At 30.7% G+C, this 20,427-nt stretch overlaps 1 protein-coding gene across 3 annotated transcripts; it reads right to left on the reverse strand.

Annotated features, from left to right (window-relative positions):
• Positions 1 to 1,288: 1,288 nt before the first annotated feature.
• On the reverse strand, positions 1,289 to 16,568 carry LOC123206738 (probable LRR receptor-like serine/threonine-protein kinase At5g63710). Of its 3 annotated transcripts, XM_044623961.1 has the most exons (11): positions 16,281 to 16,567; positions 16,061 to 16,198; positions 14,759 to 14,891; positions 14,322 to 14,393; positions 12,093 to 12,236; positions 11,814 to 11,879; positions 10,659 to 10,729; positions 9,877 to 10,017; positions 5,041 to 5,382; positions 4,027 to 4,421; positions 1,289 to 1,791 (listed from the first exon to the last, which is right to left on the reverse strand). In XM_044623961.1, the coding sequence occupies exons 1-11, from the start codon at positions 16,423 to 16,425 to the stop codon at positions 1,480 to 1,482; spliced, it is 1,959 nt and encodes a 652-aa protein (XP_044479896.1). In that variant the 5' UTR covers positions 16,426 to 16,567; the 3' UTR covers positions 1,289 to 1,479. The 3 variants fall into 3 exon arrangements, with proteins under 3 accessions (XP_044479896.1, XP_044479898.1, XP_044479897.1); XM_044623963.1 differs by lacking the exon at positions 12,093 to 12,236 and having other exon boundaries at positions 16,281 to 16,568; XM_044623962.1 differs by lacking the exon at positions 9,877 to 10,017 and having other exon boundaries at positions 16,281 to 16,568.
• Positions 16,569 to 20,427: the final 3,859 nt, after the last annotated feature.

The raw sequence follows: 20,427 nt of genomic DNA on the forward strand, positions 1-20,427 counted from the left end.
AATTCTAAAAAAGAAAAATTTTATTATTTTTCTTATGATGGTGTCACTCTATGCTTTCTTTCAACCATTTTGGACTTGGTTGTGTACTCATCTCACCTTAGTTCCTCTCCATGCTATTGCCTTGAAGTCTCTCCATGTTTTGGTTCACTTGGTCCTCTATCACATTCACATTCTTATATGGTTTGGGTTATGTTTTAAATGGTAGGTTTAAATAAAATGCTTTTAAAGTTATAGATAATAAAATGGATTACTTTTTAGAACATAACCACACTTCTTGCTTACAAAACTTTGACAAAAAACTAAAAAAGTTTATTTTTGGTCTATCATAATAGGTACCTTGGATTGACAATCTAAACAACTAGTCTGACGCTAGCATTTAAAAGTTCCTTGAACAAAGTACTAGTAGATTTAGCTTTATCTTTCGGTCAACCATAAAAACTATTTGAGTTAAAGCTATACCTTGATATGGACTTGTCATATATGATTAAGGAGTTAAAAAAGATGAATGAATGGTCTTTGATGGTGAAACAAAAAACAAATCGATTCTCCATTGTAGCACAGCACAAATGGCATATGACAGTTCCACAATTGCTTTAAAATATGATTTCTCCGAATTTTTTAAAATTGAAGGTGCTCCTCAACCAATGAGATACTTAAAGTTATTACAAGATTGTGTACACTCAAATAGAAAACTACAATACCAACTTCCAGATCCTGAACTACTCTACCTCATTAACAACACAAATCTGGAGGAAAATGCTAAAGACAAATATAATTAGATTGCAGCAATTCACTTGTATTATTTTATTATTTTTAATTTGAAATTTGCACTTTATACTTTTTAATCACTTAACTTCAAATCAATAACAATACTTATGAATGATTCAATTACAACTTATAGTATTCATTTCTTACACAATTTCACTTTTTTAAATTATTGTTTACATTAATAACTTTTTTATACTTTGTAACAGTAATGAAGTTATACGTTATAGCATCATAACTTCATTTAAAGTATTCTAAGATAAGTGTAAGAATTTTATGCTAGAAGGGATTAATGTATTTTTTAATTCGAAGGCTAAGTGTGAGAATTATATTATAAGATGGCTAAAATATTGAAAAAAATGGAAACAGGCCCCGGAACTAACGGTTCGGCCCCAATCCAAGCCTAGGCACCAAAAAAAAGGCTTGGGATCGAGCCTAGGCCGGACTCGGGTCTCTAGGCTTGTAGGCCAGTAGGGCTGTGGGCCATTTTCCCAACTTTAATCTTGAGACATAGGACCACATCTCAATGAATGTGTTAGTATATGTAACCTGAAATATATTCCCAATTTACCTTCAGTTGAAGCTAAGAAAAAGAGAGTAAAAATTTCTAGACAAGCAGAGGCCTTTCATAGGCAAACCATAGGGTTTTTCTTCCATATACAGTAAGTAATATCTAAGGTTTAGTCCAAATAGAAATAGACTTGAATTTATGTTCTACCTTGCTCTGGACAACTGTATTGCTTCTTGGTCAAGACTTGATTCTTCTGCCCAAGCAAATTGGTGAGACATGAGTGAGAATTCTTGATGTCTTACTTGTTCAAGCTGCTCCCACTCAGCCCACCTCTCAGCTAGTCCCACTCCCTCCAACATTTTAACCACTTCTGCCATTGTCGGACGGTCTTCAGGGCAGCTTTGAGTGCAGAGCAATGCCACCTGAACAACAATCTCTACTTCTTTCGATTCATAATTCTTCAGGTTTTTATCCACAATATCACTCAGTCTATTTTCTCTCAGTAATTTCTTAATCTGCAGAAAAAATAAATCATATAAGCACCACTAGACAATAAAGGTAGAAAAGGGAATACCACATATGTTACAAGCACTCAAGCTGCTTACACACAGTAATATAATACTTTTCCTTTATTCTGGTATCATAAATTTGAATATTCCATAATATCATCAGCATATGAATGAGTTGGAAAACAATAGCACTCAGCGAATGTAAGATATATCAATCAAGAACTTTAGAGCAAGTTCTGTGGCATAACTTTGTTATCTGCCCAAGTTTTAAGAAGTCTATTTTGCATAGAAATCGATCCAAATACATAGGGTGGGACTATATGCACATTTACCCACTAAAACTTTTTAAATGATTTTAGCATTAACATTTAACAAAATTTTCTGTTTTATAGTAATTTCATTTTCAATCAAGCATCAATCTTTAGAATTGCAATTGTAAAGGAAAATAAAATAGAAATAGGATTTTAAAATATAGACTGGAGTGAAAAAAGCAATGCCCCAGTAAACTAGCACCCACTATCAGAAGTTATTTTTCTTTTAAAGGAAAGCCAATTCTTTTTTTCTCAATTTCTCCCAAGGAAGTCATCCTATATCAATCTCTCCACATCAAAAGAACTCATCTTACAGCTATCAATCCCATGGATAAATCTAGCAGCAAACCATTATGTCATCTGATTTAGCAAATACAAGCCCTCGGCATCCTCTTTAATTGAAACCACAAAACATACTCTGATTCTCCCATCTATTATTGACTGAAAATAAGTCTTAAATATGCAAGCCTTGATTGTAAAACTTTAATGTTCTTATCTTGCATAGTTGCTTTTTCCTTGGCTGCAATTAAGTAGTTCCAATCTCCTTGACAATATCTTTTTCTTGAGCAATTTGCTCAAGTTTGGATATTCTATTAGTAAAGTATTGATCTTCTTTGAAACTTGAAAACATCTATAGTTCTTACTCTCCCTATTATTGGCTGAAAAGTATGGTCTAGCACATGATCAAGCAGAAGAACATGATCAGGAACTATTTCAGGACTGGTTTTGTATTCAGAATCTTCAACAACATTCTCTTCTAGAGTAATTTGCTGGCTCCATCTCTAAATTGTACCTTCTGATTAAACCTATTAACTTCTAGATGTTGCTAGTCTTCACTTTGAATTTCAAGCACTACTTAAACCATATTTTCCGTAATTCCGTTTTCATTTATGGAACTACCTCAAACACGTTTTCCAAAGCTCAAATTAAAAACCAAATCAAGAACTATTTTAAGGACTGGTTCAAAAGTCTTTTCTCTATGTGATGCATGAATTGTTTAATAGTTGACTGTTGTTCTTCTAGTTTAGAAAGCATAGGTAAGATCCTACAGGGAATCTTGATCTAAGCTCTAAAAACTAAAAATCACATGTGACTGTTATAGTTGTGATTGTAACTCTCTTTTTATGATTGACTTCTTGCAGCAAGGGTAGTGTGGGCTAACATGGTTAATAATCAGTCTATTTGATTTTGGCAGGTAGCAACTTTGCTTCTAACAACTAAAATTTAGTCCAGGTCTTGGCCAATGATTTTTCCACATCTCTCATTTTTGACATATTTCTAACAATCATAAACCTTCTAAAAAGGAGACAATATGCTTGGCTTGTTTATTCTTCTGGAATTCAAAAGAAATTGTTCAACTTTGTCTACCATTAGCCAAGGTAAAAAGAATAAAACAGTCTTAAATACCATTAGCAAATAAAAATTAGAAAGATTAAATCTGACTAAGAGAAAAAAAAAAACATATTGCAATTGAAAAGAAAACTTACTTTTTAAAATAACAATAGCAAGCTCTCCATCATGTAAATTTAATTTTCCTTAGAAGAATGAAAAACAACAAAGTCACATGATTATTTGTGTTTGAAAAATCATTGAAAGAACTAACTGCAATTTTTATAGATAACCTACACTAAGAATTTTTGTTTTAATCATTTTTAAGAGTCACTCATTTACCTTTAAATTTCTAAATGAATACAATATTTAGAGGGTTGCGTAGTAGTTTGGAAAGCTTTAATATCTCATAAACTAAAATTTTATTTGGCAACTAAATGAGATATCTAAAAAGGAAAATGAAATTAAGGACATCAACATGTCAAAAAGACAACACAAACAACATAAAACACAAAGTTCCAAGGTAAAAAATAATAAGCATGTGTACTTCATAATTCAAAATTGATTCAGAAATAGGAAACTTGAAAGTAGATAATCTTACATGATCAAGCAGAAGAACATCCTCTTCCTCTTCAAGGCGAGAGAAATCTATTGCACGTTGACCAGTTACAAGTTCTAGTAGAGTTATTCCATATCCAAACACATCTGTCTTCTCTGAAGATTTCCCAGTTGACAAATATTCTGGGGCAATGTGGCCCATTGTACCACGCACTTGAGTGGTAACATGGGTCAATTTTGGATCAACAAGTCTTGCCAGGCCAAAATCTCCAAGAACAGCTTCAAAATTGTCATCCAAAAGGATATTGGCAGCTTTTAAATCACGATGTATAATCTTAGGATTACAGTGCTCGTGTAGATACTCCAAACCATGGGCCGCTCCAAATGCCACACGTTTCCTTGTTGGCCAGTCCAAATCTTTCTCTCCAGGTTTCAAATCTATAGCATATATCAAATTTAACATAGAATTTTAGTACCCACTACCGAAATTAAGGCTGGCTGAAATGATAAATCTGACGGAGATATAATCACAGTGGTTTAACAGATTGAGGTTTTCCAAAACATAAGCTAAAAGATTATCAAATGAAGACATGTGAGGTTAAGAAAGATTTCATTGTGAACTAAATCATAGCTCACAGAGTAAATTTATTATGCAATTTATTTGAATTTTATGTTGGAGGCTCAAAAGTTTTGAGAATAGGTGTAGTTGAACTGTGCTGTTTGGTTATGAACCTTTTGTTCTTTATCAGTTTGTATTGGGTCATAAAATCCATATGCTTAAAATCGTGATTGCAGGTATAAATCAATTTGGAAGTCTTGTCTTCCTCCCAATAACTTTTAAAAAACACTTCCGCTGTGTGATTCAATTTGGTTTTCAGGCCAACATATCCAACATTTGTCACTAGAATCTAGCAACAATATTAAATTGTTGTCTAACTTAAATAGAAAAACATGAGAAAACATTCAGGTGTGGCAAGCTAGTCTGGTTTATAGTACAAACTGCAAAGAGCAATCAAATAAATGAAAATTAAAGCATGATTCTCATGAAAGAAAGTACCTCTCAAGCGATAGGCAACGCTAAGATTTTGCATGAAAGGGTAAACAAGGATTCTCTCAGATGGGGTTGTGCAGAATCCAATTAACTGTAGAAGATTCCTATGAACAGCAACACTTATAAGTTGGACTTCCCTGAGGAATGCAGCCTCTCCACCAGGACTATAATAATTAGCAAGGCGTTTCACAGCAACTTTTGAGTTGTCAGAGAGGACACCTTTATACACTTTCCCAAAACCTCCTTGTCCAATTATGTTACTTTCACTAAAATTATCAGTTGCAAGTTGCAGTTCACGCCAAGAAAATCTTCTAAGCTGACCAAAAGAAACTTTGCGATCATCTTCACCTAAAGACAAGAAGAATCCCAGATATTAATTAAGAAAAACCTTTGACAATATGCCAACTGCAAAATTTTCCACCAGAATGGAAGCAGAGAATTCAAATTATCGGAACGAAAAATGGCACAGGTGACTTTGAAAAGAAATAATCATTTCTTTTTTATGGAAAACTCTATGAAGTTGACTTGATAAAAAATCATAAGGGATATATATTATGTTCCATGCCAGAATGAAATAATTGAGAAACTAGCTTGTCATAAAAGATCAGGAATACAATGAAGCAGATCAAAACCTATATCCTCGTAAAAATAAATTGGGTGTGTTTAGGTGTCTCTTATCTACTCCTATAGTGACTGATAGTATTAGTACCATGAATGAGGTATTTATGTCAGTCATTTGCTAGATTCAACCTCAAGCCTGAACCTCACCTTCATCCATTTAGAGTAGTTTAGGTTGACATTCTGGTCAATGAACAAAAGTTAGTTCCAGCAAAGTTTGAGTCTTATTGTGATGAGACATATATTGACCTGTTAATCTTGTTGATGTAGCACAGATTCTTTTAGGTAGACTTGGCTTTATGACCGTAATGTGACTAGTAGGGAAAACAAATACCACTTCTACCTTTTGTCACAATGGTATGTGATTACATTACCTTATAAACCTCTTGAAAATTTGCTTAGATGTGACTGCACTCCTCTTTCCAAGTGTCCAACAAACATTGAGCTAACACATCAGTTTCAACACCCATTGAGGCTAACACGGTTCCTAAGCCTCTAAATTATATGCTTGTGGCACTTTCTTCTGATCTTATGTTTTCTCTCATCACTTCATTTTTCTGCCGTACAACCTTCATTGCATTCTTACACATTCTCATTTGCTTAGATTGCATACATTCTTTCTATTGGAAAACACGCATCCAAATAAAGGAATAATTCTGAGTCAATCTAAATAAAGGAATAATTCCAAGTTGGCGAGTTACAATAAGAAAAATCTTTAAAGGCAGATTTCAAAGAGGTTCAATCACAAAAATAAGGATCAATGAATCCTTCAGTTTAGAACCTTGTTTCCATCTTAAATTTGTATACCAATTACATATATGTTGTAATCACTAATGAATGAAATACAATTGAGAATTTTTTCCTTTGAATTACATGGTATCAAAACCCTTACGAAAATTCTGAATTTCAACTATGGAAGGATCTGCAAAGGAACTGTCAGACTCTATCTCTTCAACATCTCACCCAATTCCTCCACAAACATCTCCAATTGCTAACCAACATTATGGTGAGAAGTCCTCTCTACAGATAACAAACCACAAGTTGAATGGAAATAATTTCCTTTAATGGTTACAACATGTTCTCATGGTGATTTGAGGCAGGGGAAAGATGGGCTATATCAATGGTGAAATTAGAACACCCAACATGGGAGATACGCACTATAATGCATGGTTGCTAAACAACTCAATGAAAATGAGTATTAGTAGCACCTATCTTCTCATTAAAACAGCAAAGGAGATTTTGGGATGTAATCAAAGAAACTAGGATTTAGAGAACGTATCGTAGATGCTAGAGATCAAATTGCAATTCAAAGACATTCGATAGGGAATGCCATTCTAGAAGATGTGAATGCTTTCAAGAAAAAGGTACATGGGTAGGAGGTTATGGATTTAACTTATGGGAAAAAACTCTTGGGTGCAAGTGAGTGTTTACAATTATGCATAATGTTGATGGAAGCATAGACAAGTACAAAGCACGACTTGTTGCAAAAGGATTTACATAAACATATGGCTTAGATTACTAAGAGACCTTCGCACCAGTTGTCAAACTTAACACTAAATGAGTACAACTCTCCCTTGCAGCAAATTTAGAATGGTCCCTTCAACAACTAGACGTAAAAAAATTTTCTTCTCAATGATGATCTTCATGAGATAGTGTATATGGATTTCCCACCAAGTTTTGAAGCAAGGATAAAATATCCCAGCTCAAGAAATCAGTCTATGGGCTAAAACAATCACTCTAAGCCCAATTTGATAAGTTCACTAAAGTTATGAAACAACGTGGCTACACACAGGTTTAAACTAATCACACTTTGTTCTTAAAGCATTTGGGAAGTAGTAAGATTGTTGAACTTATTGTTTACATTAATGACATTATTATGATAGGAGATGATCTAGAGGAAATTGAGACCCTAAAAGTCTAAGTGGAGAGCTTGAGTTAAAGGATGATAAAGGACTCATTATTAAGGTATATTTTTGCAAGCACAATAAAAAGGGGGGGTAGGGGGAATGGTAGAATATTCTAGTGCAATTCAAGAAGACTCTAGCATTCAAGAAGATTATGTTATAGCACAAATGGAGTGGGATCAAGAAGAATCCAAAAGGGTTCACATAGCTAAATTTCATTGGGAGAATTGGATAAATTAATTAGAGCAGAAGCGTATGAAAGAGGTAGATGGTAAAGAGGAAAGGAGGAGATATTAGGAAATTGGCCTTGCATAGTGGAGAGAATTGGTCTCTCGAATTGCCAATATATTTGTAATTGTTTGGGAATTGTTTGTTTTGTTTACTCAACAGTAGCAATACATTGCTGGTTTTATTTTCCTCTTTCAATCCAAATAAAAAAATTCCTTTCCAACTCATTAGTCAATTGCCTTTTCTTTTATATTTTGCCAGCAATTCATTATCGTTGTTGTTGTGTTGAGCTGAATTTCATAGGATTGCATTAAGTAACAAACAACTGATATCCTCACAAAGAGTTTTCCCAAATCACATGTCCTTTAATTTAAAGACATAATTTCAAGTTACGTTAGGAAAATTCTTTAAAAGAAGACTTCTAGGAGATTTAGTTGCAAGTTTAAGAGTTTTTTTCCTTCTCGAGTTTGTATACACGTTTTATGTAAATTGTACTTTGTATACCAACTGTATATATGTTGTAATCACTAATCAATGAAATATAATTGAGAATTCTTTCCTCTCAAATTACACTTTCTTCATTTGCCTATGAGTTTGACTCTTGTTCAATGATTATTAGCAAATATTTGTACCCTAAATGAGGTAATTGCAAGCCTCCAAGGCTTTGTATGTGGGGTCTACAAAATTCACTTTAGACACTCTTGTTTTCCCTAGGAACGACTTGCTTTGGCATTTAATTGTTTGTTTGATGCACTCACCAACTTTTGTTGTGGTTGTTCTACCTACCCTCTATAATTGTTAGAAGCCAAGTTCTTCTTAGCCAAGGACAACTGATATAGGAGATATAGATGCAAAGACTTTTTGTCTATAAATGTATATGTTTAAGGGATAAATAGTCCAAGTTATTTTAATCATGATCTCCAGTTCTATGAGAATTGATGTTTTCATTTTTCTATTGGGATTGAATAATGTTTCCATTAAAGTTTATATTCTAAGCCTATAAATAGGTCTTACTATAGTGAGAAACTAATTGTTGATGAATAAGTGAGTTAATTATTGTTGCCATAAGTTCTTTACATAATTTCTCATTTAAAAATTTCTTCCATTATTCTTGTTTCTTTCTATTTGTCTCTCTATTTCTTCTTTTTCTCTGCTGTCTATCTTTGCTCCTCTATCACAATGCTTTCTTAATACACCACCTCATAACAAAATAAACATTTCAAAATTTTGTACTTTTTAGATTATAAATTTGCATTAACCATGTCTTAATGCCTAAGACTTGTGTTCATCAATAGGACATCTGTGTTTTTTAAATTATTAACAATATTAATAATATCATATTAATAAATATTTAATAATTAATGTTTTCATTTTCAATAAAACTTTATCAAGCATATTTTCATCAATTTAATTTCAAAACTGTTTTCCAAAAATGATATAGAACACATTTAAAAATTCCAAGAAAAAAATAAATTTTATTCTTCAAACATATTATGCCAAAACAATTTCACAAACAATCCTAAGTTACTCCTTGTAGTTATTTTCATAGTCTTAATAAATCTAATTTGACTAAAATCTTAACAAAAGCTGAACGTACTATTTTCAGGAACTTTTAATTTTTTTCAAATTTAGTGTCAAGTGATGAGTCATTTAAAACATTTTGAAATATATATAAAAAAAAAAAAAACCTAATAATTTAAGACATTTATTCTTCAAAATACAACTATTCCTTGAATTATTATTAATATTTAAAACTCAAATTTGGTACTAGGGCAAATGGCGTGGTAAGTGATATGAGGTTTTTAAATGAATGATATGAAACAATAAATTGTGTAAAAATAAAAAATAAATAAATCTTGAGACAATCATGAGGAAGTTTTATATTAAGACAAAAACATCTTAACATTATCACTTAGTAAAAAATAAATTAATAAATATGAATGAATATTATTATGTAGTTGGATTAACTCCTTTTCAAAAATTAGACAACCACTAAATTATCACAATGACATCATGTTCAACTTATATATGTATAAATAATATTTATAAAGCTGATTAAATGAACCTCAAAACTAAAGGAAATATAAGTTACCTGCAACATCAACAAAAATGTCATCTTTGCGTCTTTGTAACCGATATCGGAATAAAAACAAAGCCCCGAGCAACAGAAGTACAAAAGCACCACAACTTGCTGATGCTACAACAACTCTAAGTTTCGATCTGCTGGTTGAAACTGTCAAATGTATCTATGTTCAATTTCCATGAAGGTTTAAGATAAATGTGGTGAAGAACTTACCAGCAATCCAGTTAAGTTTATAAAATATATTCAAACAAGAATATTCAAGTTCTGGCATAAACTCAAGTATTGAGGTTGTTATAATCAAAGGCCATCATGTAAGTTCAAGAACTTCTTATTTTATAAAACAAACAGGATTTGAAGATAGGGGTGAACTCAAACCAAAGTAGCTCGACTCGAAGTAGCGTTTGGTTTGATTTAAGTTGAAGTTTCACTTTGACAACTCGGTTCGAGTTTGGTTTGAATCCTCTTTTAGTGATAATGTTTATCTTGTCGATGATATTATTCATTTCACTGACAACACTATTAATCTTGTCAGTGACCTTTTGATGATATTTCCAACCAGTTCAAATTCACCATAATGGATTAGAGCTGAATTCAAGCCAACCCATCTTTGGACTTGGCTAGAATCCAACCCCACTTGAAGATTTAAACATATGACCTCTCAGTCATAACAACACTGATACCATATTTTAAAACTACTGACCTCGGGAGCCTAAATTTACAAGAAATGGCCAAACAGTAGTTCTAGGCTGAGATAACTAGAAAATGGAAGCAATGCTAAAATTTCAAATAACCTGGTAGAGGAGCACTTGACACACAAGGCTGGTCCAAAGTAGAGCCACAAGTGAGATGTGTTCCAGTAAAGCTGAAAATACAGCAGTCAATGGCTATTGCTTGAGTATTTGAGGTAAAACCAACATATATATGTGCACTTCAAAGCCATCATTGTAAGCAGAAAATTTAAGCAAATACAATCTGTAGATAAGCATAAGCATAAATTAATATGTAACAGACACATTGCATTAAATGAAAGATTAGAAGGCCAACATAATAGACAATAGAAGTGAGTTTGAAGTGTTTGTTCAAATTTTAATTGTGCATAAAATTTATTCACTGTCCTATCACATTTAAAGAAGATAATTAGGTTGAGGGTCATAATCACACAAAAAGCTGTTAGATACAATGTTGAACATATGCTTGTTGGTTATAGATGAAGTTTTCGCTCATTTGTAGCATCATTATGTAACAATTACATCCAGTGAAACACTCTTCTTATCTTTGGTTGATTTCACGGTTTCATATTCCCTGAAATCTAATTTGGGGCAAGCATTTGAAGATTATTTTTCAGTCTACTAACAAAAAGAAAATAAAAGTCTTAACCAGTTCATACCATCTATATTATCTAGCTAGATTATCTGATTTGTTTAGCTTTCATGTTTTCAGGCTTGGTAAACAAATAACACTACACCTAACATATGAACATATGCATATTTCCAAAATGATATTGGATAAAGGCCAATAATATAAACAACTGTCAGAGGTATCTTAAGATGTTAATAAAACTATATACACACACTTTTAAATACATAATTGGGTACACAAATCATGTGCCATCATATAATTATGTGATTTTAAATTAAGGATGAACATGATAACACATCATCTGTGTATCCAATTGTGTACTCAAAAGTGTATGCACATTGCATTGTTTTTTAAGATGTTAGATTTTAATAATTTTATTATTGAAAAACCATAGATAACTTTGTAATCAGAAACTTATTACCAACATTAACCAATAAGAGTATTCTTGTTCAGCTCATTGAAAATTGATGCAATGAAATAATCAGGCAAGGCTCTAAAGTTTGTGCATCCTAGAAACGAGAAAAGTACCAACGGCTGCATGATATATACTAATAGTTTACAGAAATATAGGAACTTTTGGAGATTACTTGAATGTTGCAACTGAAAATAGTTGCATTGGAATTTTTCCAGCTAAATCATTGGATGAAAGATCCCTGTCAAATAAGAATAAGAATTAAAAAACAATAATTAGAGTTGGATAACATACAATCTCACAGACAGCATAAATTACTTAGCTTAAAAGATAAACATTATTAACTGTAAGTTCCATGCAGTTCACACTAGGTACAATCAAGAAAATTTAGGTTTATTCAAGCAGAGTAGAATAAGAAAATTAGAATGTTCAGGAAACTAAAGTTCATCCTTACAAATGCTTTAAATTTGATAGCTGACCCCAATTCAAAGGAATAGAGCCACTGAATTTATTGTTTGCAAGATTCAGAGTTTGCAGGTGAACCATGTTGCCAATGAAATCTGGTAATGCACCTGATAAATTATTGTTCTGTAGCTCCCTGAGGAGAGCAAAACCGCAATTTAACAAAATGAATAAAATACATGTGTAACTGAAGAACCACAGTAGCTTATAAATGGGGCTAAATTAGGAAAAAGCATAATCAAAGTATAGGGAGGCTAGAAGCTTTGCTAAAGTGAATTTTACAAGTTTTGCAGGGTTTCTTCGTCGAAAAGCATCAGACTAGTTTGAGAGCTTTCGAAAATTTTATCATATTCAATGGTTTACAGGATTTGTTACCCCTGGCACAATAAGCGCTGCTGGACAGAACCTTTTTAATTTTTTATAATTTTTGTTAAGAAACTATAAAATGTTAATTTGCAAAAAAGTGCTACACAAAACCGAACAAGCAATAGCTAAAGGGAGACAAGCTTGAGAAAACAAGAAAAACTTACACATAGTGTGCCAGAAGGCAAAAAAAATGGCAACCTCAAATAAATAAATACTCCAGTCATAAACTCCAAACAACAGAAAACTAAATAAAGCCCAAAACTCCCTCCCACTGTATCATCAAATAAACAAGAGAAAAAACTAATGTATCGAACTTCAAAATCCTCCACTCAAATTTAAGTTCAATACTAGAAACATCATCCTCAGTAGCCAAAAGAAGAGACTCTTTAATTCAAATTGGGACATGAAGATTGTTCATGCCGAATTTACCTACAATTGAGCTCCAAGTTCCACAACTGGTCATTCTCCATTTGAGCTAATTTATGGAATTAATCCAATTACTCATATTAAACTAGCATCCTTAACTATTAATGTTCAAATTAGTGTGGCTGCAAATGAAAAGGCCAGAGCTACAAGGAGATTTCATGAGAGCAATCATTCACAAATCGAAAAGGCTAATGAGATGTACAAGAGGAAAGCTAACAAGAATAGAAAGTCTTCTATATTTCAGCTGAGAGACTTAATATGGGTGCATTTGAGGAAAGAAATGTTTTCGTCCAAAAGGAAAAACAAAATTGCTCCAAGAGTCTATGATCCTTTTGAGGAGATTGCTAAGAGTCAATGCATACGAGGTTAACCTACTAGGTGACTATGGGGGAGTTTCGACCACTTTCAATGTGGGGGAATTATCTCCTTTTTTGGAAGATGAAACCCATTCGAATTTAAGGACAAATCCTGAACAACCTGAGGAGGATGATGTGGCTACACCTGGCCCACAACACAACTCATTCGGCTCAAACCGATTGCATGGCTCATGATAATTCTTGGACAACAAATTGGGCTTCAAACCAACCCATTGGATATAGTATGATCACATGGAATAAGGAAGAATTCACTTGAAAAGTCAATAACCATTAATTAACATCATTTTTCAAGAAAACTCTTCCCAATTCTAAGCTCTATGGGAACTGCAAAGTTTCATTAAATTTCTTGATATTTGTTTTATCATTTTAGGTTTCCATAACAGTCTAGTAAATTGTGTTTTCATTTATTTCCTTGATATTTGTTTTGTCTTCTCATTTCTCTGTGGTCTAGTTCATGTACTTGTCTAGATTCATAGTGTTCCAAGACCTACATATAGATTCATGAGTTGTAATAAAAAATCAGATAGGTTAATAGAAAATTGAAAAGAATTTCAGAACTTTTTGAGTTGTGTTACCTTATCCTTAGGTAAGATTAGTGGCGGAACTCCTTCTTGACCAGTGGCCTGGCCTTTACATCCTGAAGTTTTGCTTGGCTTCTATCCTATTTTATTATTTAGATACCATTATCATCTTTTCTTCCAATTCAATATTGTCCTCACACCCAAAAACACTTAAAAAATCTATTCCATTGAATTCAACTCACTCAAATCCCATCATAGAAATGCATCATCACCAAAATTGACATTGCACATATGTTTTTCCTTTTTCGAAATAGCAAAAATGCAGATCATTTAAGTTTTTATATGCAAATATTATAAGTAAACTACAAAATAAGCATAAGAAATATTTTGTCTATATTTATATTCCCATCGTAATATGTGGGTTATTTTGCTATTGTTAAAAGAAGCAGTTCCAATTTAAAAGTCGGATATTAGTGCAAATTTCATTATTTTGCAAAATAACAAACCTTAAGCATCAAGAGGAAAACTTACAAGCTAACCAAAAACTTCAGTTTGGTAAACAATGGAGATAGCTTTCCAGAAAAGCCATTTGAATCTAGCATCCTGCAAATTAATAGATAAACAAATTTGACCATTATAGTCACAATAATATAAATTTTAATTTATAACAAATACTTAAGAACTTCTCAACCCCCTCTGAGCCCTCTCCCTAAAATAAACAAATAGATAAATCTCCTAAATTTGGCAAATATTGCCTTTTTACTGTTATTCTGTAAGAAATATTCCATACAAGGAAGTGCCCAAATGTAATCCACTTACTTTGGGCACTTCCTTGTATGAAATATTAGAACCAAAGTCGGGGTCTCAGCAGTATCAACCCTAAGTACTCATGGACTATGAATATAAAGTGCACTAATGAAGAAATTCATGATAACCGTGGTCTTTAATAGCCAAATTATTCAACTTACAGTGATACAACATTTCCATTTCTGCAACTGACATGAGACCAACTAAAACATGGGCTCACAAGATGATCATTCCAATCCGTTATGTGGTGATTAGTATCATTGAGAGTCTTTAAAATCTCCACCAAAGCTTCGCCTGACAGATGGCAGAAGTGGAAATCCTTGTTGTTAATAATAGAAAACAATCATTGACGCTGCTAGTAATGGCTCACAACAAGAATATATAATGCATACAACCATTCAAACAAAGATTCACTTAACTTTGTATTTAAGTGGTTTAAGTTTCTTGGTAGCTATTTAAAATTTTCACATTTTATCCAAAGATTTTTTAATGCATTTTATTATGTTTATATAAAGCATCACTACAAGCTAAATTGCATTTGGTTAACGTTTGCTAAGATTTTATTCCCATAGGAATTAGAATGCCAAAAATATCTCGCTTCTATTTCATTAAGGGATGAAGTTACCAATTTGAGCTTAAATGCAACACAAAAGATAAACACAATTCTTCAAAAGCTACAAGGTGCAAAAACTTAGTGGATAGTCAAATGCTAAGATGGAAGGCTGATGTTGAAGAGTTAGGACTATAATTTATGCAAATGGCGCAAACACAACATTGAAGCATTTTGAGTAGACCACAGTAGTACAAATCTTATTAAAATTTGGATGTTCCTAATTTCTCACAACAGCTTTAAGTTTTTTGTCAGTGATTTTATCAACTGTAATACCATACAATGATTCCATGCCAACAAAATTTAAGAATACTTCAGTTATAATGTAGTAAAATTTTACCTTTTTCTAAATAAAAAAGAAGTGAAAAAACTGTGCAAGGATGAAGGTGCTTTGAAAAATTTCATCAACTGTTAGTGAAAGTATATTCGCAATTATCAAAGAATAAACATTTTACACCAACTACGCATGTTGTAAGTGATGATACATTTACTACTCCTTTTGTCATATAAAATGCCTTAGAAAGCTTAACATAGAGGGAAAAAAAAAAATTCTATTGGTCTTCTCTGGTCATTTGCTTAATTCGTTTATGAGTTGTTAAATTTTCAACAACTTTAAGACCTATTGCTTTTAACGAAAAACCAAAAAAGAAAACTGAAACATAACCACTTCAAATACAAGGTTGTTCAATCAAATAATCAACTCTAAATAAACATAAAAATATCTTGGATGAAATAAGAAGCAAGTGTAATGTGTAAAATAGAAGAAACAGAGTCTTATGAATAGAATTCATATTAAAATTTCGAAACATCAAACTAGACTATAGATTGAAACATAATTTAAAGTTGATTATACCTTCAACATCAGGGTCCTTGGATGAATAACTGAAACTTAGAAAGATAAGGAGTATGAAACACTTTATCATTAGCTTTGCTCCAAACTTGTAACTAGTTTTTATTTCCCCCCAACATTCATACACCAATATCTTCCCACCTTTTGATATTCAAATCATTATTCCGAGTTAGAAAAAAAAAAATACAAAATACAAAAAGAAAAATGACAGAAATAAAAGTACCTGATTTAGGCATGACTTGTGCGGCAACTTCAGCCTGAGAAAGGAAAAGGCGGAGGAAGCACAAGTAGTATATTAAAGCAATTGAAGAAAGGATTGTGGTGATGATGATGAAGTGTAGTGAGTGATGGAGGGACCCACCAAGCATTTGAGAAAAGAAAAGGAAAGAAAGACATTGTAACACAGAACAGAATACTGGGTTGTGGTGTGTTGTGTTGTGTTGGTGCTGGAATGAGAATTAGAATCCCACTACCACTACCACTACCAGCTAATGGTAATGTCTCACCTCATTGCTTTTAAGCAACCACAATGCCATTAAAGTACTAATAATTGTTATCACTTTTATATCTAAATTCTCACTTATCCGTAATCTATCATTTTCTTTTATATTTTTTTAAGACAACTCCATTTTGGATGAGTATCCTGTCACCCAGTTGTTAGAAAATTTCCTTTAATAAAATTGGATGAAAGTTTATCAATAAAGAAAAGTCTTATACACTTGATAAATTACATATTTGGATAGACGGCATAATGTGATTTTTTGAATTATTGAACTTTTAATAGGAGGGTCCAAATAATCTCATTTATAAATTCATTAAGTCTTTATTCTAAAACTTAATCGCTACAATTTTTCTTATTGAAACTCATTATAAGAGAGGCATTTGAAGCAAAAAATCAAAGTTAACATATCTTCAATTTTTAAGTGATTCTCAAAGCTTTACGTATTCAAATTGTACGACATTCTAGGTATTTTTATACCTCAAAAGTTTTAATTCAGTAGTTTATAACTTGTATGTAGATCATATGGATTCAGAATTACATGATTTTATATAATTTATACAGAGTAAATTTTACATATGATATCAAAGCTAAACATATTAGATTGTAAAATTTGAAAATTCAAAATTGAAATCATGATTTGTTAATTATGAAATAGGGTTTAAAATCCAATAAGGGTTTGGAATTGAAATCAGGATTCCTAATTAATTAATGAAACTCTAGAATGAGAGCTTTTTGTAATACCGCTAAACTATAATAAGACATACGTACAAAAGTTTTAAAAATTTCTTAAATAAACTCAAGTTTTGAATACAAAGTTTTTCAACCTCAAAATATTAGAATAAAAAATCCTCAAACTAAAACATACAATCAAATAATTACTAAATTTTTTTCCTTTATTTTATCTTCTTAGCTAACTCCTTTTATTTTTTTATCTCTTAAATGTTAAACATAACTCAAACTCTATAAAATCTCTGATTTACAAAAATGTAAATGACAAGAGGTGAGTCATCAACTCAGTAAGTAGAAGCTAAACATTATATATACGTACTTTAACATATAATTCAAATATTAATAAAAAAAATCAAACAAAAGAAGATCGACAAAAAAATGTCAAACAGAAGGAAGTGTTTAAACATATAAAACCATGTATAATTGATAAATTATTTTAGAACCTCATAAATATCAAACTTAAATCAAATATTCATTTTTAAACTCAAGTCAAACATTTATTTTTAAACTCATATCACATAGTATCACCTATACTCCTAGTGACCTAACCAAAATTTCAGAAATGTATACAACAAAACAAATGATCCAGCTAGACCAAATTTATAGTTTTAAAGTTCAAAGTAGATGTTTAGAGATTACGGATAATGAGTCAAAACCACATATATACAAAGTTTCAAATCACAAATGTATTATAAGTAATTTTATTTCAGTTACTATCAAAATAAATTTGCAAATCAATATTTAAGTAAATAAAATTTGGGTAAAACACAAATGTGTATGAAAATATTTTATAACTTTAAAAAATCGTTCTATACAAACAAAATGAAATATCTATATTATATAAACAAAATATTTGTACAAATTTTTTGGTTTAATAAAAAATGTTTATAAAAAATTTTCAGATCTAACAATCATTTCCAAACATATAACATGTATTTACATACAAAAAAATAGTTTCTACTTACATTGATTGAAAGCAAAAATTTGCACAAACCCTTCTATGTTCCAAACTACCACTACCCATAATCAATGAATTCAACTTGTATTATTAACTCTTAAAAATCTCCTTAAATTCCACCAAAAATCTTCAATTAAAAAATAATTTTACATATTATAAGGTACCCAAAATAAACAACCTAGACCTAACTAACACAGTCTACACTGTACAACCTTTATTTTATAAATTTTTACACAAATTGAAACATTACAAAATTTTGCAGGGACAAAAAGGACATATAAATAGCTTACCAAAAAAATGTAAAACTTCTCAAAAGTTACTTCCTTCCTAAGCGCATAAACATTGTTAATAGTTTTCAGGTTTGATAGTTCAAGCTTCCAAAAATTTTATAAAATTCTATATAACTCAAAAAATTACGAAATTTTGCATGTATAAACTTAACATATTGATGTTTTAAATAGAAAAAATATCCACCTGAAAATAGTTTAAAAAGCCATGTAAAACGAATTTTTTGTCATAAATCACTAACACTACAAAAAATCTTTCAGATTGGACATATAATATTGTAACAGTTTTAATAAAAAGCATATAATTTATAAAATTGTGAAAATTTTCAAAATTAAACTAGACATGCTAATTTGTTTATAAAAAGCCTTCAAGTTAGAAATTATTCAAAAAGCTCTAAAAACTAAAACTCTGCTAAATAAATTTCAGGTTTAACACTTAATTCTATAATAATTTTAATAAATTATATTTAATTGGTAATATTACAAAAAATTTCATAATAGAACTAGACATATTGATTTATATATAAAAAAATATTTAAATTGAAAATGATTAAAAAAATATAAAAAATAATTTTTTTTTATAGGTAACAAACTTTATCAAAAATTTCAAGTTTAATACCTTAATATTCTAGCTAATTTTATGAAATTTTTATAATTTATAAAATCATAAAAAATTTATAAAATAATTAAGAACTCCCGGTAACAATTTAAATAAAATTTTTGAAAATTTTAAAATTCTATAAACTAACAACTTAAATTCATAAAGTGAGTATATAAACAAGCTAAAAATCCTAGATTTTTATAAAATGTAATTAATAAATAAAATAAAATAGAATCAAATATAAAAAAAAATTTATTAACAAATAGATACATCATAAATATTAAACTAAAAATCCAAAAATAATATATATTTTCTTTTGTTTACAAACTACTATCATGAAACAAACAATATACAATATAAATTATAACATGTTCTATTTTACAATAGCACAATTGAATTGAAATTCTAAAATTAAAAAAAAAAAACCACTAATCTTCAAATCATAAAACATATATATACCAAATAAATGAAAATGTTGAGACATATATTAATATAAAAAATTATTTCAACAATGCTATTTCACTATTCTCAGCCCTTTTCAATAATTTTTCTTTTTTTAAAATCAATACTCGAAATCTCTATTTTCGCTTTTTAAGAAAACTTAAGTTGGTTGAAAGAATATATCCTCTTTTCTCTTTTTTTTTTTTAATGTAAGCTTTAAAAAAAATCACACTTAATCTTCAATTTAATAACAATTAAAAAAATATTTTTGCTCTCTTTGGCAAGTTTGGCCCTTATCATTGCCCATAATTATAAAATATTTTTCAAAATTTGAACTTACCTTATCCCCTAAAAATTAAATCTTATCCTAAAATAAAATTTATTTTATTTAAATAATAATAATAACAACAACAACAATAATAATTAAATGTTAGATAATACAATTCTTCCCCTTGAACAAAAATTTTGTTATTGAAATTAGTACATACCTTAAGCTTTAAAGAGTTGAAGATATTTCTCCTCTATTTCAGTCTTTTGTTCCCATGTGGTCTCTTCTAATGAGTGATTTCTCCTACGCACCTTTACTAATGGGATAACTCTAGTCCTTAGACATTGCTTTTTTCTATTAATGACTCCCAATGCTTGCTTTTTATACAACAAATCCTCAGAGATTTGGATTGGTTGATAGTATAAAACATGGGAAGCGTTAGCCAAATGTTTCCTTAACACCAAAACATGAAACGCATTGTGAAACCTTGAGAGACTTAGTGGCAAGGCCACACGATATGCAACTACACCAATCTTCTCTAAAATTTTAAATGACCCTATAAACCTAGGGCTTAACATCCTTTT

This window comes from Mangifera indica, unplaced genomic scaffold (genome assembly GCF_011075055.1).
Source record: "Mangifera indica cultivar Alphonso unplaced genomic scaffold, CATAS_Mindica_2.1 Un_0047, whole genome shotgun sequence".
NCBI lineage: Eukaryota > Viridiplantae > Streptophyta > Magnoliopsida > Sapindales > Anacardiaceae > Mangifera > Mangifera indica.